General features: G+C 47.8%; 1 protein-coding gene across 2 annotated transcripts in view; it reads left to right on the top strand.

The window, feature by feature from the left end:
- SPTBN2 (spectrin beta, non-erythrocytic 2) overlaps window positions 1-24,826 on the top strand; it is a 93,616-nt gene that overhangs the window by 44,365 nt on the left and 24,425 nt on the right. The window contains exons 1-14 of one of the 2 annotated variants that reach the window (XM_079956272.1): window positions 347-527; window positions 8,052-8,203; window positions 13,151-13,324; window positions 13,489-13,580; window positions 13,863-13,943; window positions 14,281-14,396; window positions 15,215-15,327; window positions 16,414-16,601; window positions 19,041-19,158; window positions 20,086-20,244; window positions 21,066-21,368; window positions 22,028-22,181; window positions 22,529-23,399; window positions 23,944-24,081. In XM_079956272.1, coding sequence (XP_079812398.1) covers window positions 395-527; window positions 8,052-8,203; window positions 13,151-13,324; window positions 13,489-13,580; window positions 13,863-13,943; window positions 14,281-14,396; window positions 15,215-15,327; window positions 16,414-16,601; window positions 19,041-19,158; window positions 20,086-20,244; window positions 21,066-21,368; window positions 22,028-22,181; window positions 22,529-23,399; window positions 23,944-24,081 — 2,792 coding nt within the window. In that variant the 5' untranslated portion in view covers window positions 347-394. Of the gene's footprint in view, window positions 1-346; window positions 528-8,051; window positions 8,204-13,150; window positions 13,325-13,488; window positions 13,581-13,862; window positions 13,944-14,280; window positions 14,397-15,214; window positions 15,328-16,413; window positions 16,602-19,040; window positions 19,159-20,085; window positions 20,245-21,065; window positions 21,369-22,027; window positions 22,182-22,528; window positions 23,400-23,943; window positions 24,082-24,826 lie in introns of those variants that run through there. The other variant, XM_079956271.1, reaches the window with a different exon arrangement.

The raw sequence follows: 24,826 nt of genomic DNA, 5'->3' as shown, positions 1-24,826 counted from the left end.
GCCCTATTCAATAAGAGCTTTGGCTAACCCCCAGTGCTGAGATTTGCTAGTTTTTCAGACTATCAAATTGTATGTGTGTGGGCAGACTGCCCAACCCGTTCCCCTCCCCTTTCCATGTCTGCCTGGGCTCAGTGAGTGTACTCTACACACACACACACACACACACACACACACCAACCATTCAGAGCAACCCAACCTGTTTTTATGTAAATTTCCCAGGGTTGCCGCCCTCGCCTGGAAGGGGGCAGCAAAACTCTCTTGAAAGCTCAACTCACACCAAGGTGCTGGAGCTTCCCTTCCTGCTACCTGGGCCCAACTGCGGTTGGTTTTTTTCCGGGGTGGGTGGGCAGGGGGCTGCCGTGGTGGTCCAAGTGGAGGTACCCCAGCCGCAAGGATGTATGAACCTGATCCAGAACTGCTGGAGGTGATCCAGGGTCCTTCTCCCCCTCCTGAGCTCTCCCCGGCCGCATTTATCAACGCAGTCCAGTATGCCAACGTGTTGGAGGGCAGGTTCAAGCAGCTTCAAGGTAGGCACTCTGGAGAATTGCGGGGAGGGGGGTGATCAGTAGAGATTTGGGGGGGCAAGCTCTCAGCCAGGAGTCTTCCCCCCACCACCCCAACCTGCAAGATCTCTCTGGCCTGACTTAAGCGGTGGCAGCAGGGACCCTAATCCGCACAGTGATGCCAGGAATTAGCTGAACGCACGCTGGATTTGCATGGGGCAAACACAGCGACGTGGTTGAGATTCTTTGGGGCTGTGCCCAGCTGCCCCCTGCCAAAGCTACCCTTCTTCCCCATTTTCCTGGAAGCTGAGGGTAGGAGACCTTGTCAAGAGAAAGAGGAGCCTTGACAGGCACTGACAGATACAGTCTCTGTGACTCCAAGGACTTCTCTGTTTTACACCCTGCCCCTCTTTGGTGGGAAGCACTGTTCTAGGAATGCTCACCTTGACCCCAGCTCTCCCTCCCCCTCAACACAGACAGTCACAATTTCTTTCATTTACTTATTTTTAAAAGGTTTGCACCCTGCCTTTCAGTCAAAGGTTCCAAGTCGGCTACCCATAATAAAAAAACAGAATAATTCAAAAACTTACGTTGCATTAAATTGTAATTTTAAAAAATGAAACTGCAGTAAAAACAGCAATAAATCCTCCTTGGGGGAGCCATAAAATGACCTCCTTTCGACACCAAAAAAGCAAGCAAAGTAAGTGCCAGCTGTGTGTCTCCGGGGAGAGTAGTCCACATAACTGAAAAAGTTATAGCCCACCGAATAGGGCTGTTGTCCCACATTGTGCAGTCTCCCCCCCCCCCGTCACCCCCAGCCTATTTACCTTGCCAAGGTTTCACCCCCAAATTTCTGGGGCAGCATCCACTACCACCGTATGATCTGGGCCCAAACTCTTTTTGGTGTTGGATTCCCCTGAAATGTTATCCACCCTCCTTCATTCTATGTGAGCAAAACAGGTCAGTGTTATTTTCACTCGCTGCTTCATTATCGCAGAGTACAAAGATGTGCTCTTGTGAACTTTGTCGCAAAATTAGACAAACTTAAGGGTCCTTTTTGCAGCAGCGGTTACTGACAGTAATACCACGTTACCAGCTATATACTGTGCTAATTCAACACCTGCGGTAGGAAAGAAAACCGGAGTTCTGATTAAGCCCAAATTGAATAGAATCAGATTTGCTGATCAATTCTCATTCAGCACTTTCCCCTGGCAGCCTCCCTTTGGAAGTCTTTTATGCTGAAGCCTGGTGGCTGACTGAGGTCATCAGCAGAGTATCCTGGGAGAGGGAAGTTGTCTCCCACTGGTTTCTGAATGTTGCCGTTTTCAGTGTCTAATATGGGCCCATATTGAAGTGGTGGCTTATATCATGCTGGAGGATGACCTGGTGTACAAGTCCCTGACGGTATATGGCTAGTTTTATTAGAGCCTGCAATAGTGTTGCCTGATTGGAAATGGGGGACAGAACTGGTGTCAAGGATTGCTGTAGCATCTAGTGACTGAATTGCTGGTGGGAAGATGTTTTAGATTAAGGGGCTGCCGAAGGTCTCTGGTTCAGTCCCCAGCATCTTCAAGTAGGGCTGGGAGAGGCTCCCTGCCTGCGATCCTGGGGAGTTGCTGTCAAATACAAAACTAGATGAACTACTGGTCTGACTCATTAAAAGGCAGCTTCTAATGTTCCTGTTTAAATTGGCCATTTTCCTGAACTTTGACGACTGGAGTCTTGCATTTGTTTCGTTTTGGGGAAAGGTCATAGCTTTGCCTGCTCAATGTCCCAGGTGCAGTCCCCAGCATCTGCAGGTTAGGCTGAAGGAGATCACAGCCTGGAATTTATTTATTTGTTGCACTTATATCCCTCCCTTTTGTCCAAGGAGCTCAAGGTGGCATGTGTGGTTTTCTCCCCTCCTCAGTCAATCCCCACAACAATCCTGTGCAGTAGGCTGGGAGCAAGTGACTGGCCCAAGGTCACCCAGTGAGCTTCCTGGCCGAGTGGGAATGTGACCCTGGTCTCCCAGTGCTCTAACCCACACATCTCACTGGCTCTCATTCTTGACTGCTACTCCTAGTCAGTGTAGAAATCACAGAGCCAGATGGACCAGTGATCTGACTTCTGTAAGGAATGTTCCTACGTCCGCTCCCCACCTTTTTTCACTGGGTAGAGACAAGGATCATTGTCCAGGATGCTTAGATCACAGAATATACTTCTGTCTTAACAGCTGGAGGGGGTCCTTTATCAGTCTCTAGGGTGAGGGGGGTGATTGGGGGAGTGTGCAGCAGCTTGCAGACAGCTGAGGCTTCTTGAAATGCTGTTCGGCTCAGGGTTAGCAAACAAGCCCTGCTCTGACACGTCCCGGTGACTCAGGCAGAAGGGCAGGCTGAGCCCTCCGTTGCCTCTGCATGCACCGTGCATGCATGCATAATGTCTGTTGGGTCGAAGCACAGGAGCAGCAACTGCCTGGGCTGCAGGGCAAATGCCAGCTGCAGAGAAGATCGTTAAAAACAACAACCCAACAGCACATGCCCACAACAGCAATAAACCCCAAATGCAGGACAACTGTGCAGGCCATGGGACTACAGCGCCCATCATCCTGTGCTCAATGGGATTGATAGGACTTTTTGGCCAAGACGCATCTTGGCCAAAAGTGCACCTGGTTGGCAAAGGCTGGTGTGGCCCTAATCTGAGCCAGGACTCAGGGTATTTCCTTCTGCAGTGGCCAGGAGGTTTTGGCCCTTGAGGATGTGAGAGAAGAGTGCTGGAGAGAATGTACCAGTGGCAGTGTGGTATAGTGGTTAGAGTGTAGGACTGAGACCCTCAGCCATGAAGCTCACTATCACTCAGTCTAACCTACCTCACAGAGTTGTTGTGAGTATACAGTGGGGAGAAGGAGAGCCGTGTGTGCCACCCTGAGCTCTTTGGAGCAAAGGAGAGATGTAAATGTAATAAATAAATTACCCTCTAAAATAAAGGATAGGCCAAGGAGGGGTGGAGTGACTGAGGCCTGCCAGTGTCCTTTCCTTTCGGCTTCGCTTTTCTTACCCTGGAGCCAAACACTTGCTGGGGTTGCTTTGCATTGCATGCAAACAAGGTGGACGGGCAAGAGGAGCTGGAAGCAGCACTGCTGGCGTCTCTCAGCCCAAGGCTTAGGGTCCAGAAAGGTGATGTGCAGGCAGAAGCAAAAGCTCTTTCTCCTTTTTATAGGGTTAAAAATGCACCTCCTTTTCTAGTTGCTACAGCCCTCTTGCACTTGAGCTTTACAGGTCTGCATCAGCTGCTACTTCAAGGTGCTCACATTAGTGTTTAAAGCCCTAAATGACTTAGGCCCCAAATACCTGAAAGAGCACCTCTCCTTACACACCCTCCCAGGTGTCAAGATCAACAGAGGGGGCCCTCTTGGTAGCTCCTTTTCCCACATAAATTTAGGGCAGGCATCCCCAAACTCGACCCCCAGCTGTTTTGGGACTACAACTCCGATCATCCCTAGCTAACAGGATCAGTAGTCAGGGATGATGGGAACTGTAGTCCCAAAACAGCTGGAGGGCCGAGTTTGAGGGTGCCTGGATTAGGGCATGGCCCGGGACAGGGCCTTCTCTGTGGTAGCCCCTAAGTTTTGGAACTCTCTCCCTGCAGAGGTATCTCTGGCTTACCCCCTATGCAGCTTTCAACAAATGCAGAAGACATCTCTTTACCCTGCCATTTGACACCCAAGATGTGTGTTTTTCAGAGGCCCTTCCTCTCCCATTCACGTGAATGCTATTTGCTTTAACTGTTTTTATTCTTAAGCTTTAAATCACTGTAGCCTGCCATGGGACCTTCTGACAAAACACTGGCAGTACATTTAGTTGGTATTATTATTGTGAAAAATCAGAATACTATAGAGGACCCAGGTGTCCGGGCTACCACTTAATTTCTCTTCCTAACTCTCTCTCTCCTGTGTACTAGTATAATTGCTTGTGAACTTCTACAAATCTTTTGTGTGTGTGTATGTGTGTGTGTGTGTGTGTGTGCGCACACACACTGGGTGGAGTAGAAACAGGCAGGAGCTGCTTGTGTTTTTTGGTAGCAGGGCAAACATGATGGGAGGTTTAGCCCAAAATATCTGTAGGGCTTCAGCAAAGTAAATTGATATTATTGAGGGTTGGGGAGAGAAGAGGCTGAGAAAGAGTATATTACCTAAGGTTCCCTTCTTAGCTTAAGGCAAGGAGCAAGATTTGAACCAGTTCTGAACAGCAAAACAAAGTAGAACAGCAGAATGAGGCCTAGCTTGCTCAAAAGAAGTAGGGGGTGGGGAGTAAGAGAATTGGGGAGGGGGGTTGTCTGGTGTATAAAGACTTGCAGAATATATCCTTTAGTGGCTCCTAAAAGTTAGCACCAAAGCCCTTCCAGATAAGTTAGTTAACGATTATTGGGAATGCTAAGATTGCAGGCCAAGAGATGTTAGCAACGTGGGCTGCCAACCAATTAACTTGTTTTTCTAGTTGATCTGATAATCAATGAATTGCTTAAAAGGCAGATAAAGTAAACCTGTGCATTACAAAATCATCAACAGATTCCTTATGGAGATATTGAAGGAACTGTGCAAGAAGTTACTTGGTTTATCAAACTAAATGGCCACACTATGAATATGTTCACATTACTGCCATAGAGCACAGTGAAGAAGTTGTGTGTGAGAGACACATCCCCCCCCCCCACATTTCATACTTCTTCCTTCCCCAGCTGTTCACATCAGCTCAGACTGGCCTCAATTCCTTTTCTGTTTGTGTACACATCAGGGAGTGAGGATGTATTTACCTTATGCAAAGGTGTTCACACCTTGGCTAGAGACAGAACAGTTTACAGACTGTGTGTGAAGCTGGTTTTAGAAACATCTCCTCAAACAGTAGTATCTTACAGTACTGTACAAGATACATGTGCATTTTGGATAACATCATGTGAACCCAGATTAAAAACCCAGCACTGGAAATGCTGCGAGTTCACAATCAACAGAAATGTGTACATGGCCTCTGCTAGAAGGAAAGAACCACAATTAACCCCCCCCCTTTTTTTTCTTTGGCTTGTGATGTACCAGAACCAAAATAGCTTCAAAAAGTGTACCCTTCTCCAGACACACAGATTAAAATTCATGTAGCAATTAAACTGCCCCCTCCATTAATCAAGAAAAGCTTTTATAGCTAACCTGCTGGTTTAACCAATGGAAAGGCCTGCGGTTCTACTTTGTTTTTCATAGTGCAATCTTATAAATGCCTACTCAGATGTAAGCTCTATTTCCAGCACAACTTGCATCCAGATAATGTGCATAGAATTGCAGTTCAAAACCTTTTCTTAAATTCTCATTGTGTGCATATTTGTGTGTCATTCCTTTTCTTTAAAAAATATGTCCTCAATGCCATGTTCCCCCCCCCAAAAAAGTGATTATTTTTAATTCAGAGAATGAAATTAAGCTTTTAAATCCATGTAAGAGCTTGTTCTTATGAGTTGTGTGTTATTGATAGCTTGTATTTTTATCACCTGCTTTCTACAACGTTGGGGCTTTCCTCCAGAGCTTGGATGGATAACCTCGTTTCCCCCAAGATGTTCCTGGACTACAGCTCCCATCATCCCTGTCTGTTGACCATGCTGGATGAGGCTGATGGGATTTATAGCCCAACAACGTTGGGCAGGTACCAGGTTCCCCATCCCTGCTCTGGAGAAGGCAGCTACCCTTCTTGACAAGACCCAACCCCCAACCCCATTTTCTTTCTACAGAAAACTTTCCATAATGTAGGTTCATTCTGTGCTATCGTGCAGATACAGGGCATTTTTAAAATATACACAGCAATGGTCACATGTGGTTGGTTCAGTAGAATAAATCCTTGCAGGACTTTTATCTCTTGTTCTGGATCACATAAGTCCTTGTTCAGATAGTCTGCAAACAGTATGGAAATTACCAGTGCCAGCTCCAGGTTTATTGGGGGGTGGGGTGGCTTGAAGGGCTCCTTTAGTGGGCCCTCTCCTCCTTCCCGCCACCACTGCTTTCCATTTGTATACCCACCCCCCGGGCCCAATCCTTAGCCACAGGTTGAATGCAAAGCAGATATTCTGTCACTGCTGTAAGTATCCAAATACAGGGACCAAATGAGTGGACTCAAGTGTGTGGTTCTTTCTGAAATGCCCATATCCCCAGGGATGTCAATAAGTGGGAGGGAAGGGAACATTTGATTGGCCCCTGCCCACTTTTATTTAAATGTGAACCACACGTGGCCTGGGAGCTTGCTCTAGAGAAACTGCTATGACACCACAAGCAGTTCAATGCAAACAGGGCCCAAGGGAGGTCAACAGTGAGCAGGGAATCTCCTTTTTAAAAATGGAGGACACAGCTTGATGTCCATGCTACTAGGATTTGACCATCAAAGGCAGTTTATACACAAACAGAAATAAATACAAGTTGAGGGATTGCTCTTCTTCTTCCTTGCATAGTGCAGAATGATGTCAAAGGCTTCAATCAGGTAAACTTAACCCAAGGGTGGGGAACCTGCAGTCCTCCAAATGTTGCTGTTCTATAGCTCCCATTACCCTGTGTTGGTGGGGGCTGAATGGAGTTGTAGTTCAACATCTGGAGGGCTACAGGTTCCCCATTGCTGTCATACTTTTTTTTTATTTATTCTAGCAGGCCTACCTAGACATATAGTTTCATTATCTATATTTGTTCTTAAAAGCTTTACTGATTTTATCCGTGTTTTTATTGATACTCATTTCATGTATACGTGTTTTTTTAAAACTGTTTTGCACATTTCAGCTTTGTTTTGATCAATAGTTACGTGCACCACTTACAGAGCTTGGGGATTAAGGGATTTATTGGTCTTTCTGATTACACATTATCTGAGTCTAAGCTGCATTGAACTCCATGGTTTACTTCATCTGAAGGGCCACAAGGTCTGCATCCCTGATAATAGCCAACAGAGCACATAGGAAACTGCCACTTGCCAGATCTGACTTTTTTTACCAGTATTGTCCACTCTGACCGGCAGTATCTGTCCAAGGTCTCAGGCTGAGAAAGGTATTTCACCTCCAACCCAACTGTTTTAACTGGAGGTGTCCGGGATTGAAACGCTGACCTTCAGCATGTAAAGGCTACAGTCCCCTCCTGCAGACAGAATTAGGTACATCTGTGGGGAGTTTCAGCCCAACATTGTTATTTAAAATAGCAACATGCATTCCACTGATCCTCCACCATGTATCCCAGGTTGTTGGTTCTTCCATTTAAGATGCTCTCTTGGTTCCATTTTTCAATATTCTGCTGCTGAGAGTTTCCTCTTGGGCCGATGGAATGTTTTGCAGATGTTCTGTGACATCAGAAGCAGCTCAACCAATGGCTGCTGGGGGCTTGCAGGCAAAAGGCAGATTTTGAGAGGGCCACAGAAGTTATGAGCTTCCTTACTGGGAAGGGGTTTGTATTGTAGAGAAGGAAGACTCTGGAAGCAGCCTGTTGTGAGGAGCCCTGAGACAGCTGGTTTTCATGAAGGCTGCAGAGAAGTCTCTCCTACTCTGAGCATCACATGCTTTGTCTTGCAGATGAGCGAGAGGCCGTGCAGAAGAAAACCTTCACCAAATGGGTCAACTCTCACCTGGCTCGGGTCACGTGCCGGATCAGTGATTTGTACAGCGACTTGCGAGATGGGCGGATGTTGCTGCGCCTGCTGGAGGTGCTCTCAGGGGAGCAATTGGTGAGTGGGCAGAGCAGTTCCATCACAGGCCTGGGGCTGGGGGCCAGCTTCCTAGAACTGGAGCAACACAGTGCACCAAAACCTCAAATTTGTAGTAAGAAAAATTTAGTGTCAATGTATTCATTAAATATATATATATATTTGGCAGGGTTCTTTTTAAAGATGGTGCCTCTCAAGGGTTTATTAATATATTTTCAAAGAACAAAAATTAAGCAGTAGTGCAAAGTAGTAACATGCCAAATCCAATACTTTACATCTGTTCCTCCCCTTCGTTTCCTAAACTTTCTATCCACTCATCTATTTGCTGGCTTCCTCCTAGGAAAGCTGATAGGCAATAAATTCAGTATTGGTTAAAAAATAGAATTAGGGTTGGTTTTTTATTTTATTTTAAGGAAAGGCTTCTTCATGAAACATTCATGAAATTTAATGACTTAACCAGGAGAATATCAACACTTTTGCAAGCACATTTTAAGTTAGAACAATAGGCTTGAAAATGTGTCATCTCCCCAGGGGATTGCCTGTCTTTCACTGACAGTGATTTTTTGTGTGAGTTGGCAGTAAGAATGCAAAGTGTTGATGCTCCTCATTCTCACAGCAGCCATTTTGCTGGTATTATCATGTTGTTTGGATGCCTGATTTTCATCTTCCAAAGCAACAACTCTATTCCGAACTTAAAAATGGAAAGTAATGCTTGGTGGTCAACAAAAGAGGTTAAAAGACTCCCTCAAGGCAAATCTGAAAAAAATGTAGTATAAACATTGACAGTTGGGAAACACAGGACTGCGAGCGCTCCAGTTGGAGAATAGCCTTTACCAAAGGTTTCATGGACTTTGAAGATCCTCAAGATGAAAGGGAGAAATATCCTAAGAAGAAGGCACATTTGGCAAACTCTCACCATGAGCAAATCCTGTCCGGAAACTTATGTCCCCACTGTGGAAGGATGGGAGGGGATGGAATAGGGTTTTTCTTAACAACTCTCAGCACCCTTAACAAACTAACTCCCAGAAGCCATGGCTGTTTAAAGTGGTATCACAGTGCTTTAAAGGTATAGTGTGAATGTGGCCTAACTAAAATGTTTATCTTGCAAGAAGGCTAGTGTGATCTGTACTTTTCCTAAAATACACCTCACTTGCTACTGATGCTGTCTGACATCTTATGGGCACCCAGCCTAATGAAATTTTGATATAAATTAGTTATTTCTGCACCGATTCATCAACACAATATGAAAAATCATTGTCACCATTATTATTCCTACCAGTATGAGAACGTCTGTTTTTGAGTCTGTTTTCCCCATTATTTTTTTAATTGTGTAAAACTTGACATGGGGTCATCATTTTGTACTTAGAGGCTCCTCCTATTCTGAGGCCTCAACTGTAATTTTGTGTTTGTGTGTACAAATCTAGCTGAGAGAAGATTTATGCTGTAATAGAAATGAATATAGCAGCCTCCAGCTGTGCTGGTATGCATCAAACAAACTGGATAAATAATTTTGCAGAATGCCTTGGCGTTTTCTCAAATACAGTTAATTATTGGAAAACCCAGTTCAGGTGTATTATACAGATTCATAGCCCCCAAAAACTTTCATTTCCTAAATGCCGAATCATGGAAATGCTTTGCTCAAGACACCCATTACTGATGAGGACCTTAAACCATGTGTCTACAATGCACACACACAAAGTGGTGAACTACAATGACATCACCCAGTGGTTGTGACTGTGCATGCCCACAGGTGTGGCAAATTATTTGTGCTGCACCGTCTCAGAAAAATGTATTACTTGGTTGAATTAATAGGGGATCCTTTGAAAGGCTTGCTGTATGGGAACAAATCTCGCCAGACTGTTGGGATAAAGCCTAGTGATGACAGGTTCCCATGTCTCTGCCACGTCTCCTTAAACCTCTCCAGGCTAGGCCAACCTCAGCCCCCACCCACCCCTGAATAGAGAGCCAAGCACCTGTTCCCAGAATTCCACGCTTTTCCTCCCTTGCAGCCAAAAGGAAAACAGCCCGTTCGCAGCCTAAGCGAGGCAGTTTTTCCGGTTTCCAAGCAGCCTGGCAGCTAGACTGTCTCTGCTTGGCAGCTTGGCAGGTGCTTCTGTTATGGCTGCTGAATTCCCTGGGTAGTATTAGCAGAGAGACACTGAAGCATGCTAGAAGATGCTGGAGATCTGAGGGATTATGGGAACTGAGCAGGTTTACCAAGGTTTTGAAGGGCCACAGCTCAGTGGTAGAGCACCTGCTTTCTAAGCAAATAGGCCCTGGTTCAGTTCCCTGAATCTCCAGGTATGGCTAGAAAGGACTTGGGGAGTCTGCTGCCAGCACTGGACCCTCCAAGGAGCTCACGGTGGTGTACATGGTTCTCTTCCTCCCCATTTTATCCTCACAACAACCCTGTGAGCTGGGTTAGGCTAAGAGACTGTGACTGGCCCAAGGTCAACCAGTGAGCTTCATGGCTGAGTAGGGATTTGAACCTTGGTCTCTCCCAGGTCCTAGTCCGGCGCTCTAACCACTACACCACTCTGAAAGGATAGTGGTGGCACTGAGTAGCCTGAAAGTGAAATGCTTAGTTTGCTGCAGCGGGCGAGAGGACGGTGACCTAACGATACCTGAGAGGCTACAGGAGAGATGAGAAGGTGTTGGGACTCCCAATTCCCATCAGCCCCAGCTGTCAGCACTTTGGCCAGTGGTCAGGGAGTTGTAGTCCAGTAAGTAACCTCCGTAGGGCCCAGTGGGTTCCCCATCCCTTGGCACCAATCGTGTTTGGAGAGATTTCAACATCAGTAGAAGACCAATGAATGCATTTTAGTCCATGAAAGGCATTATCCTGATCTAATCAGAAAGAAATCAGCAGTGCAATGCATCCACAAATAACCCTTGGGGAAGGGAGAAATAGAAGGGGTGCGAGATGAAAAGCAAAGTTCTTAAATGGCATCAGTGGGTGACTTAAGAGCCTCCCTTTCATGTCCCAACCTCCGCTCCTCTTCCCATCCTCAAGGCCTGTGCTGTCATTTTCTCCCCTCAAACTCCACCCGCCCAAGCAGCAGCCTGTTTAAGGGCAGGAGGTTTGCTTTGCAAAAGGAGAGGACATTCTTCTCATAGGCAGGGCACTTTCTCTGCCCCTCCTTCAGGGGTTTTGAACCTCAGCGACTCCTCGGGCAACTCTTGTCTGGGAATGTCGTGTAGGAAGGCAGCTCCGATGCCAGTCCAACCGGCTCCCTGGCAGGTGCAACCCTGGTGTCTTTGCGCCAGGTATACTCAGAAGCAGGCAGCAGAGCATGCTGGGAGCGGTGGTGGTGGAAGCACCTGACTGGGTTGCAAGGAACAATTAGGACTTTCCAAGAGGAGGCGGCGGCGGTGGGTTGGTACATGCCAGCAGCATCCTGGCTAAGGGAGGTGCACCTTCTCTTGCACACACAGTCACTAGCTAACTATTTTAAAGTATCCTTTTTGCCCCAGCTTCCATTACAGGATTGCAAAATATGTGCTAAAGAGTAAGTTAGAATGAAAACAATCAAATAGATAAAAGTGGCAGATTAAATAATAAGTGAGCTACTAAAAGCTGGTTGGTTTTTACTTGTTTTTTAATAAAGCAATAAGTTAAATAAAACAAACAAACTGGCATCTGAAACATCTCACATGTGATGCCTAATGAATCATAGAACTGTAGAGCTGGAAGGGACCCTGCGGATCATCTAGTCCAGGGGTCGGCAACCTTTTTCAGCCGTGGGCCAATCCACCGTCCCTCAGACCATATGGTGGGCCGTTCTATATTTTTTTTTTGGGGGGGGGGGGAAATGGACAAATTCCTATGCCCCACAAATAACTCAGAGAGGCATTTTAAATAAAAGCACACATTCTACTCATGTAAAAACACCAGGCAGGCCCCACAAATAACCCAGAGATGCATTTTAAATAAAAGGACACATTCTACTCATGTAAAAACACGCCGATTCCCAGATCGTCCTTGGGCTGGATTGAGAAGGCGATTGGGCTGCATCTGGCTACCCCCGGGCCTTTGGTTGCCTACCCCTGATCTAGTCCAACCCCCTGCAGTGCAGGAATATGAACCTGTCCTATACAGGGATCGAACCTGCAACCTTGACACGAGCTATCCCAGCTGGTATGAACATGAAAGAAAGACAGGTCTCTGTGACTGACTGGGTGGCTCTGGCCTTATTTATTTTATCCGTTGCATTTATATTCCGCCTTTTGCTCCAGGGAGCTCAAGGCAATGTGTGTGGCTCTCCTCATTTCATCCCCACACCAACCCTGAAAGGTAGTTGAGGATAAGAGGCAATGGTTGTCACAAGGTCACCAAATGAGTTCCATGGCTGAGCATGGATTTGTTCCCTACTCTCCTAAACCATAGCTCAGCACTCTAACCTCCGACACCACCACTGGCTGAGCACCTGCTCTGCATGCAAAAGCTCCTTGGCTCCATCCCTGGCATCTCCAGGTAGGGCTGGGAAAGACCTTAGGAACATAGGAAGCTGCCTTATACTGAGTCTGACTGGTGATCTTTCTAGCTCAGCATTGTCCACACTGACTGGCAGCAGCTCTCCTGGGTTCTCTGGCAGCCCTTCCTCACAGACCTACAATTGGCAGAGTGGTTTAACAATCAATCCCTCGTTCCAGGGAACTTGGGGAATTGTAGCTCTGTGCAGGGAATAGGGGCCTCCTGGCAACTCTCTGTACCTTTAACAAACTACAGCTCCCAGAATCCTGTGGGGGAAGCCACAACTCTTTAAAGTGATGGTGTGCTGCTTTAAATGCTTGGTGTGAGTGTGGTCTTGCATCCTTGGGATTAGAAACGGTAGGTGTGCTTGGTGGCAGAGGAAAAGCACTCGGCACCAGCTCATGGGTACTACACTCATCCCCTGGCAGAGTTACTGGTTAAAATTAAGACCGATCTCTCTCTCTCTCTTTCTCCTCTCACCCTGCTTTTGTTAGCCGAAACCGACCAAGGGCCGGATGCGCATACACTGCCTGGAGAACGTGGACAAGGCCCTCCAGTTCTTAAAGGAGCAGCGCGTCCACCTGGAGAACATGGGCTCACACGATATTGTTGACGGCAACCACCGATTGACCCTGGGCCTCATATGGACCATCATTCTCCGCTTCCAGGTACAACCTGAGCCATGCCTTTCCCCCTTTCCCTCCCCCTTAAGGAACTTGCCTTGATTTCCCCTTGACTGAGGTGTTTGTAACCCAAGATAGCACTGTATACGCATTCTCCCTCCAATAGTGAAAGGAGAACTGAGATATTGTTATTCTGTCTTCTTTTGCAGATCCAGGATATCAGTGTGGAGACAGAAGATAACAAGGAGAAGAAATCCGCCAAGGATGCCTTGCTGCTTTGGTGTCAGATGAAAACAGCTGGGTAAGAGAATAAGTGGGGGACTGTGAGCCAGGGGTTTCCCCTTCCCTGTTTGGGCTTGAGGTTAGGAGCTGGCTGCCTCTGAGGCTAAATCCAGCTCAGCTAGATGTGACACAGCCAAGGTTTACTATTACTACACTTGGATGTTTCAAGAAGCCAGAAGGGGAAATATGCATTTCAGTTGTAGTGACCCGTCTCAAACGTTCAAGGGAGGGCTGGGTTCAAGAACGTGAAACAAAGCAAAATAAATAAGCCTGCCCCCTGCCCCCCACTGTGTGTTTACAGGTATCCAAATGTGAATGTCCACAACTTCACCACCAGCTGGAGGGACGGCCTGGCTTTCAACGCAATTGTCCACAAACACAGGTCAGTGAAGGTTGGCTGGGGCCTGTCATGGCTTCGTAGCAGCTCGCTCCATCTTGTATGCTTTGGGGGAGGGTAAGGCTATCAGTGGCTATCAGCCACAATAGGCATGTTCCAGCTCCATTGTTGGAGGCAATACACCTCTGAATACTAGTCCCTGGGAATCACAAGTGAGGAGAGTGTCGTTGTGCTCAGGTCTTGCTTGTGGGCCACTGTGAGAACAGGGTCCTGCACTAGATGGGCCACTGGCCTTGTCATGAAGTAGTGATTCTGCAAGCAAATATCGCTGATCTAGCAGGCTGTTCTTATGTTCTTATGCTTACTTTGGTGTCCTCATCAGGCCAGATCTGATAGACATTGACACCCTGAAGAAATGCAACGCACACTACAACCTCCAGAATGCCTTCAACATTGCCGAAAAGGAACTGGGCCTCACCAAGCTTTTAGACCCTGAAGGTGAGCTCAGCAGGGAGGGCACCTGGATCTCTGTTCCTGTTTTTCTCTGTTGCCTTGGCCACATGTTTGTTTGTTTGTTTGTTTGTTTTTGTTTTAAAAAATCACACAAAAAAATCAAACCTCCTAAGTGGTTTGCAATAATAATAATAATAAAAGAATTTACCTTAAAGTTATCAGTAAAAGTGAAAATTAAAAGCAGATTTTAAAACAGTCAAAATGGAATTTAAACCAGCAGTTTAAATAGCTTAAAACACATATCAGCTTGTACATGTCAATGGGCAGGGAGTTCCAGAGTGTAGGAACTGCCACAGTCTAAAATCGGTTCCTTACTAGTGCAAAATGAACTTGTAAAAGTGCTAGTGGATGAGTGGGTGCGTACGAGGTAAACTGGTCTGAAGGGCTTTATATACTAACAGTTGCACCTTGAACTTGTACCAGCAAAACATCAGCAGTGAGTACAGATTTCTGAGCTGGGGTGTTATATGCTGACTGGATATCATGCCTGTCAACACTGTAGCATTCTGCGCTAACTGCAGTTTTCGGCCAAAGCGCAGAGGAGGCCCCACAGAGAAAACATTGCAGTAATCCAGTATCGAAGTTATCAGTGGCTGCACTACTGTGATCAAGCTTTCCTGGTCCAGGAATTAGTCTCAGCTGCCATGCCAGCCAACCATCGTAAAAGGCACTTCTAGCCTCTGAGGCTCCCTGGGCCTCCAGTGCCACTGAACAAACTAAAATGATGGTGTTGACCATCTGGAAAAAGAGCTGTTCTTTGTCCTGTTTCTCTTGCTCCTCTTTATTCTTCCACTTCTCCCTAGATGTGAACGTGGACCAGCCTGATGAGAAGTCCATCATCACCTATGTGGCCACTTACTACCACTACTTCTCCAAGATGAAAGCCTTAGCCGTGGAAGGGAAACGGATTGGGAAGGTACCATGAAGAGGGCTGTGGTGGGAGCTGGGGAGCACTGGGAGCCGAAATGCACTTGGATTCCAGTGCCACCGGGATTGCAGGAAGAAGGGCAGGCATTTGAGGAGATGGGTGATATATTTTGCTGGGACAACCTGTGTGCAGGAGGTAGCTCAGTTGGTTAGGGCGTGGTGCTGATAACCCCAAGGTTGCAGGTTCGACACCTATATGGTACAGCTTCATATTCCTGCATTGCAGGGGGTTGAACTAGATGGTCCTCAGGTTCCCTCCCAACTCTAAAATTCTGTTATTCTTAAGTGCAGAAAAAGCTTTCAGTCTTCACCAAACTCGTCCTCAGGGTGGGGTGAGTGGGTGGGAAACAATGCAGAATATTAAAAGGATATTTTGGGTGCTTTTAAAAGCACAACTCCAGATCTTACACCAGGAATGTCTATTCTGTGCCCCTCCAGATGTTGTTGGACCTGCAGCCAGTGGTCAGGGATGGTGGAAGTGTAGTCTAGCAACATCTAGAGGGACACACAGTCCCACATCTCTGGTCCCCTTCCCTACCCTGCCATGTGGTTTGCTCTGTCTCAAAACTCAGCTCTGCCATCTATCCAGGGCAGGACTGGACCACAGCTGAGCTATAAGGAGCCGTGTTATAGACAAGATTAGATTGTTTTATCCATTTTGGGACTGTTTGGATCAGCTGGTCTGCAAGAGAGCCTGGTTTAGATTGGATTATTTAATCCCACTTATCTGGCCCGAAGACTCCCAAAGTGGATTATAAAATTTAAAAAGAATGAAACAAATCGGAAAGCCAAACAGCACCAGGTCTGGGCATGCTTAAACATTCACCCTTGCCCATATTCTCCCTCAAGAAAGGCTGGGTAAGAGAAGGCAGCATTAGTCACTGTTTCCTAAAGGTGCTTGTAGCACCCATAGGTAACCAAAAACTGCCGGCACTTCAGATTGGGCCAGGATGCAAATTAGGCAGCCGTTGCAGGTGAGGCAAGTCTAGACCAACATGCTTTGAGGAAGGGGTGTGGGTCTTTTGGCCACCAGCCCCTTCCCAGGGTGTCTGAGTGATGCAGGTTCCCGCAACAGGTCCTGGACCATGCCATTGAGGCCGACAAGCTGATAGAGAAGTACGAGACGCTGGCCTCTGACCTTCTGCAATGGATTGAGCAGACCATCTTGACACTGAATGACCGGAAGCTGGCCAACTGTCTGAGCGGAGTGCAGAACCAGCTGCAGGCCTTCAACACCTACCGCACTGTGGAGAAACCCCCCAAGTAAGTTCTGGCCTTTGTGGACCTGGCGGTGAGCGAGGAGGAAGATATTCAGTGGGGTCATGGTAAATCATAGGTAGGGAGCCTCAGGCACAGAGGGACAGATGTGGTCCTCCAGGCTCTCAGAACTCTTCCCAGGTCACACCCCAGTGGGGGAATATATAAAAATATATAAAAAATTGTCCAGTAGCACCTTAGAGAACAACTAAGTTTGTTCTTGGTATAAGCTTATTAGCTTGGTATAAGTGTGCATGCACACAACAGCTTATACCAAGAACAAACTTAGTTGGTCTCTAAGGCGCTACTGGACAATTTTTTAATATATTTTGACTGTGTTAGACCAACACGTTTACCTACCCGAATCTAGAACCCCAGTAGGGGGAGTTGTTGGATGCCGAAGAGGCAACGGGATTTAGTGAGCAAGGAGAGCCTGTGACAAGTTGTAGTTCAGACTCAGAGGCTGAAGTAGAGGAGGGGCGGGAAACAAGGGGCTGCAGAAGAATCCCAGGAGTCTGTCTCTCTGACTGCAACAATCTCCCCCACTCCCTCCCCCCCCCCCATCTCCAAGGACATGCAGGATGATGCATACAGCAGAACAGAGATTACAGGTTCCCAGATGCAGTTTGAGACTGCTTGGGAAACATCCAGCAGAGGAGGATTCTTAGAGGGGATTGAAGGCAGGGGCCGTCAGTCATGGCAACTGCTGTATAGGGGCAAGACTTGCTGGGTAGTGTTGCTGAGTTGAATGCTGTTTCTTTGGATAAAGAGTTAACTTCTCTGACAAATTGCTTCTTGCTTGCTGACCTGCATCCTTCTCAAGTGCATTTTGCCTGGGTGCAATATGTCCTTGAGTTGGGGTAATATTACTCGCTTGTCTTAATGGAGGAAGGAGGAGTGTGTGTGTGTAGAAACCTGTGATTTGTCTGTGGCTTTGCAAACTCTACAAAGGCAGGAGTCGCACCTGCTGCTCCACCCATGGCCCCACCTTCCACTGGCATGTGGGCCCTGGAAGCCTGCCAAGGAGGGAAGGTGGCCCTTGGGGCTGCAAAAGGCTCCTGTGGCTAATGATTGAAGTGCAAGAGCTCATCATGGCAGCCACCCTAGCCACGCCCACAAGAAGAGCCCAAAGTGCAGGCAGACACACACACACACACACAAGCTTCCATCCCGCAGGAGCTGCAATTTACAGCACAGCACAGTGCCCAATTTGTTAGGATTAGCTGGCAGTCATAGAACAGAAGAAGTAAAAATCATTGAACATTAACAAAAGATTTTTAGCCAGGTGAAATACTACCTTTAGCTTCTAATTAGGAAAGCAAACAATCTTTCAAAAAAGCGTTGCCGCCTTTTCAACTGCTAGCCTGAAATAGCAACCCCATCAAAGGAGGGGGGGTACAATATCCTGCCTCTGCTTGATTATATTTCCTCATTCTCTACCTTTATCTATACCAGGGGTGGGGGACCAGTGGGCCAGATCAGAAGCCAGCCAATCTTTTGCATTTCACAGGAGATAATTGATCTCACCCTAAAGCTGCAGGCCTTACATTTGGTGCCAAATTTAAATTAAATGCAAAGGAACAGGGCGCACTCTTAAACCATGAACTCCCAGTTGCTCCTGGGCAACCCCAGCTTTACCTGTCTCTCATCAAGTGCCCTATGGCATCAGGTGAGTGACAGGTGGTGTGTGGCTGGCCAAGAATGGTCTCATGGGCCAGATGGGGTGATCTGGTGGGCCTAAATTGGACCATGGGTTGGAGGTTCCCTGTTGTTGCTCTGTACTATCACAAACAAACTTGAAAGACCCAGGCACTTGCCTGAAGAAGGAAGTTCCATCAATTACTGTGGTCCTCCAGCAGATGGTGGCATCACTTCAGCTCTAAATAAAGTCCCAGAGCTGCTTGCCCTGCATAGCCCCTCCACCACAGTGCTGGGAAACATGCACTATTGTTGTGGGTGCTGGAAGAATGTGTGTCCGTCTTCTGTAGGGATGTCGGGAGGCAGTGATTTCCATCACGTGTTCACCGCAATCAGTGCTGTTGCTGTTCTGTTGCAGTTCGGCTTCTGTTAAAACCTACACTGTTCATCTCACTATTTGCTAAGGCCGAAGCTAACATAATTGGTTGCATGATTAATTTTGGAGGAAGGGAAACGTCAAAAACAATGCAGAAAATAGTGTAATGTAACATTTGCAGACTAAGAAAACAATCATAGCAAATGCCATTTGTGTGTGATTTCCATATAAATTGTTGAAATTTCTGCTCCAATTTCCAGTGGAATTCTCTGACTTACAAAGTCTCCTGAAATTTCCTGCATGCTCTTAACAGTGAAAAAGGGGCCTCATGCAAAGTAGTTTTGAAATGTGCATTCTTGCTCCTAAACCTGGCTTGCTGTTCTCCTTTCTCCCTCTGCCCACCTCCTCTGCATGTATTATCCTACTCCCAGGTTCACAGAGAAAGGGAATCTTGAAGTTTTGCTTTTCACCATCCAGAGCAAGATGAGAGCCAATAACCAAAAGGTTTACACGCCACGAGAGGGGAGGCTCATCTCTGACATCAACAAGGTGAGTGTCATGGACTGGCTGGATGAAGAGGTGGGAGGCTCCAGCCAGGGAACCCCCAAGGGAAACCCTAGAGGAGGAACGCTCAGAGCCAAGGGATTGGTGGTGGAACACTGGGGATCAGAGAGCCACTGATACTACTGAACTTGATGGCCCAACTGGGCTGTTAGGGTACAAGGCAACTTTCTGGGTCCCTGTGCTGACTGGTCAGGGGTTGGGCCTGGGACATTCTGCATGCATAGCATGTGCTCTAAGTTGCGCTCCCACCACTGGAACTTAGCACACTGCCTTAGACTGAGTCCGGCAACTTGTTCATATTGCCAGGATTATTGACACTGGGCTCCACCGCTGAACTTCCTCTGCAGAACTGTGGGGTAGAAGGGTGGTGTACTTAGGACCTGTCCATTTGCCCAAGGAAGCACACTTGAGAGTATATTTTGTTGGTGTTCCTGGGTAGCTGAGGACTAGTGCTTACCAATCTGCAGATGTTAAATATGTGTGTTGTATTTGGTGCATCTGTGTCTGAATCTAGTAGAACCACCTTGATTTTAAAGAAATGCAGGCTGGAAACACATTATACGATGAAGCAAACAAATAGTTATGTCCAGGTTCAGCTGGTATTTGTCGATTCCAGATAGAAGCTGTCAGCTAACAATGATTAATGATTAATAGGCAAGTCCATTCATTTGGGCAATTTCCTGGAATCTGGATTTAATTTTAATCAAGAATCAGCTCATGAACTCATTTCCAGTTGAGCACTGCAATAATAATTAGAATAATAATGGGGGCATTACCTCTGAGCATGTGCAGAATGCCTTGAAAATTCTGCAGCCAAAGCTTCAAAGCAAACTGAATTCCTTCTCCTTTTAAAGAAATTAAAACACTTGTTTTGGAAATGTTTGTCTCCATGATTTCCTTCCTCCTCCACAGGGCTGGGAGCGGCTGGAGAAAGCAGAGCATGAGAGAGAGCTGGCGCTGCGCAATGAGCTGATTCGGCAGGAGAAGCTGGAGCAGCTGGCAGCACGCTTCGACCGCAAGGCAGCCATGCGCGAGACCTGGCTGAGTGAGAACCAGCGCCTCGTCTCCCAGGTCAGTGAAAGGAGGAGGAGAAGGAGCATTTAGGTTGTGTCTAGGGGCAGATCCACACCATACATTTAAAGCACATCCAATGCACATTTAAAGCATATGACGTCCCCCAAAGAATCTTGGGAACTGCATTCAGCTTCATTGGGACCTTTGAAGGTGACTCGGAAACTACAGTTAATACGGAATGCGGCTGCCAGACTGGTGCCTGGGAGCGGATTCCTAGACCCAGCTAAAGGATCTTACATTGGCTCCCAGTAGATTCCGAGCACAATTCAAAGTGTTGGTGTTGACCTTTAAAGCCCTTTGGTTCTGCATAACTGAAGGAGTGTCTCCACCCCCATTGTTCAGCCCGGCCTCTAAGGGCCTTCTGGCAGTTCCTTCACTGTGAGAAGTGAAGCTACAGGGAACCAGACAGAGGGCCTTCTCGGTAGTTGCACCTGCCCTGTGGAATGCCCTCCCATCAGATGTTAAGGAGATAAACAACTATCTTCTGACTTTCTGAAGACATCTGAAGGCAGCCCTGTATAGGGAAGTTTAAAATGTCTGATGTTTTAGTGTGATATTATATTTTATATTATTATATTATATTATAATTATTATATTTACTAATAACAATAATAATTAGATGAAAAACTTACTCTATTCACTTTCTCCATGCCATGCATTGAGGAGAATCTCTCCATTCCCTTGATCATTTTTGTGGCACTTTTCTGAACCTGAAGTGTCTGTCTCTCTGTCTGATCTGGGAGAGTGGGAGGGACGGACAACTTTACCCCAGCATCCTGAAGAATGAGATTCTTTCTCTCCTGCTCTGCAATCTGCAGGATAACTTTGGCTTGGACATTTCGGCGGTAGAAGCCGCGGTGCGGAAACATGAAGCCATCGAGACAGACATCGTGGCATACAGTGAGCGTGTGGCAGCTGTGAATGCGGTGGCAGCTGAGCTGGAGGCAGAGGGCTACCACGACATCAAGCGGGTGTTGGCGCGCAAGAACAACGTGGCGAGGCTCTGGGACTACTTGCGCGAGCTGGTGGCTGCCCGCCGGGAGCGCCTGATGCTCCATTTCGAGCTGCAGAAGATGTTCCAGGACTTGGCCTACCTCATGGATTGGCTGGAAGAGATGAAGGTAGCTGGTGAGGCTGTGGTGTGCAAGAGGGGTGATGCTTGAGAGTGCATTTACTGCATTGGAGGGGTGTGTGTGTTGGGCTATGCCACATTTGAAGTCGGGTCCAGTGCTATGGATTGCATCAGAATAGGGGAAGAGGCCATAGCTCCATGGGAGACCACCTGCCCTGCACACAGAGGATCCTAGCTTCAACCTCCAGCATCTCCAGGTAGGGCTAGGAGAGAACCCTGCCTGAAACCCTGGAGAGTTGCTGCCAGTCAGTGTATACAACACATAGCTAGATGGACCAATGGGTCTGACTTGGTGTGAAGCAGTTTCCAGGGTTCCTATCGCTACCAGATGCAGAAACCTCTGAAGCCAACAGGAGTGTTGCGTTTGGGCCCTGTAGTAAATTGTCCTGGAGTCAATGACTGCTGAGGTCCTTTCCAATTCTGATATTATGAATTCACAGGTTATTAATTATTTCTATTGGCCGAGAAAGAGAAGTGAGGGAGCTTCATGTTTAGAGACTCACCTGCCCTGGAAGACCCTAGTGGGGAGAGGGATGGGCAGCTTTGCCTAGGAACCCCCTTTGTCTTTTCTATTGTGTCCCCAAGCAGGGTGGTTGAGATGAGGCCAGGCGTCAGGTCTCCCTCATCCTGTGCTGCCTTTCCTCACAGGGCCGCCTTCAGTCTCAGGACTTCGGGAAACACCTGCATGGCGTGGAGGACCTGCTGCAGATCCACGCTCTGGTGGAGGCCGACATCTCCGTCCAGGCCGAACGGGTGAAAGCCATCAGTGCCGCTGCCCAGCGCTTTGCCACCCCTGGGGAAGGTGAGAGCCTTGGGAGCTTGAAGAGGAAGTATGGATGAAGGGAGGGAGGGGGAACAGAGTGGGAGTGCCCTTGGCTCCCCTTTTCAAAACCTTATCTCCCAGCTATCCCTTCTTTCTGACTTGCTGTTCCCTGAGACTTCCACAGCAGTTGTAGGATTCTCTGTGCAACATGGGATTTGCTAAAATGATCAGTGTGACTCCACTGCAAATTATCATTGCTTTATTGTGGGTAAAGTGGTAGGTGTAGGCAGCAGGTTGAAGCCCAAGTAGGGAGCGTCAATCTCTGCTGCTGATTTTGCGAAAGTTGACAGGAATGCAGCTCCTCACTTCGGTTTTCCTGCCTGCAGCTTACAAGCCCTGTGACCCCCACCTTGTCCAAGAGCGCGTGGCAACACTGGACCGGTGCTATCGGGAGCTGGTGGCATTGGCAGCGCAACGGCGTGCCAAACTGGAAGAGTCGCGCCGCCTTTGGAAGTTCTTCTGGGACATGGGCGAGGAGGAGGCCTGGATCCGGGAGCAGAGCCAGATCCTGTCGTCGGGTGACTTCGGCAAGGACCTGACTAGTGTGTTGCGCCTGACCAGCAAGCATAACGCCTTCCGCGATGAGATGAGTGGTCGTGCTGGCCCGCTGCAACAGAGCATAGCTGAAGGCCGCCAGCTGGTTGCCGAGGGCCACTTTGGGGCTGCCGAGGTGGCCGAACGGATCCGGGAAATCGAGGAGCAGTGGGATCAGCTGGAGGCGCTGTCCCGAGAGCGGGAGCAGCGCCTTCTCCAGGCCTCCAATCTCTACCAGTTCCAGGCGGACGCCAACGACATGGAGGCCTGGTTGCTGGATGCGCTGCGCTTGGTGTCCAGCTCTGAGGTGGGCCATGATGAGTACTCCACCCAGAGCCTGGTGAAGAAGCACAAGGATGTGGAGGAGGAGATCCACAACCACCGCCCTGCCCTCGACGCCCTCCACGAGCAGGCCCGGAGCCTGCCCCCTGCCTTTGCCCATGCCCCTGAGGTGGACGGGCGGCTCCCTGCACTGGAGCAGCGCTACGAGGAACTGGTTGCGCTCGCCGAGCATCGCAAACAAGCCCTGCAGGACGCTCTCAACCTTTACAAGATGTTCAGCGAGGCAGATGCGTGTGGGCTCTGGATTGGGGAGAGAGAGTACTGGATCGAAACGATGGATGTCCCTGAGAAGTTGGAAGACCTTGAAGTGGTTCAGCAAAGGTGAGTAGGTTCAACCAGCAGCCACCTTGTTCCCCCTTCTAGCCCAGGAGTGGAGGGTCCGTGGGTTCTTCAAAGTAAATACTTCATATTGTTTGCAGTTAATTTCTGGCAGGCCTAGGGAACATCCAGTCCGTGGATTTAAGTAGACCCAGCACGAGTCCTCATTTGGCCCATGAGGCCCATTCCCCAAATCACAGCCACCTGTGTGACACCTGACATCATACATGACATCACAGTACTATATGACATCACAGCATTACGTATTGTATCATATGTGACTTCATTCGTTTTAAGCACTGTTACACCATTTTAGCAGACACTGAGAATCGTGAGGACCGTAGTTTGTTAAGGGTGCTGACCTCACAGAGTTCCCAGCATCCTTAACTGACTACAGTTCCCAGGATTCCCCCATGACGATTAAAATGTACTCTGCTTTGACCTTCCTTGGGCGGAGCTGGGGGGGAGATGATGAAATGTAAATGCAGTTAATTAATAAATTAATTCAATCTCTCACCCACTTCTCGTTTGGTCCTTGTTGTCTCAGGTTTGAGACTCTGGAGCCAGAGATGAATAACCTGGCCTCCCGCATTGCAGCAGTGAATGAGATTGCGAGCCGGCTTTTGGGAACTGACCACAGGAACAAGGACAGCATCCAGGCCACTCAGGAACAGCTCAATGCCAGGTGAGGATCTAGAAGTGTGTGTGTGTGTGGTTGAGTGAGTGTGTGAACAGGGAGATGGTGCAATGGTTTGAGTGATTGACAAGCCTGACCTAAGAAATCTGAAAGATCACCTCCTTCCCTACAGACATTCTCAGGTGTTCAGATTGGCAGAGGGGGCCCCCAGAAGTGTGGTTTGTGTGTGTGATGGCCCCCAAACTAGAATTCTTTTCCTGCAGAGCTGTATCTGGCACCTTCATTGTATAGTTCTTGTCATATGCTCCTTTCTTGAGATATTATAAGGACGTAGGTTGCGCTGTGGTCTAAACCACTGAGCCTCCTGCGCTTGCCTCTCGGAAGGTCGGCAGTTCAAATCCACCTGACGAGGTGAGATCCCGTTGCTCTGTCCCAGCTTCTGCCAATCTAGCAGTTGGAAGGCACTCCAGTGCAAGTAGTTAAATAGGTACCAGTGTGGCGGGAAGGTAAATGGCGTTTCCTTGCGCTCTGGCTTCTGTCATGGTGTTCTGTTGCTCCAGAAGCGGTTTAATCATGATGGCCACATGACCCAGAAAGCTGTGGACAAACGCTGGCTTCCTCGGCCTGAAGAGAGATGAGCGCCCCACCCCATAGTTGCCTTTGACTAGACCTTTTTACCCCCCCCCTTTTTTTTTACCTGAGATATGTTTTTAGGACCACCTTATTATTATTATTATAATAATAATACAAGAAAGAAAATAACAGTGACTTTGAAATATACCTAATGACATAT

Source organism: Podarcis cretensis (genome assembly GCF_951804945.1).
Source record: "Podarcis cretensis genome assembly, chromosome: 16".
NCBI classification, from domain to species: Eukaryota; Metazoa; Chordata; class Lepidosauria; order Squamata; family Lacertidae; genus Podarcis; species Podarcis cretensis.
The sequence above is the reverse complement of the archived record's forward strand: the minus strand, read 5'-3'. Positions and strand labels throughout refer to the sequence as shown.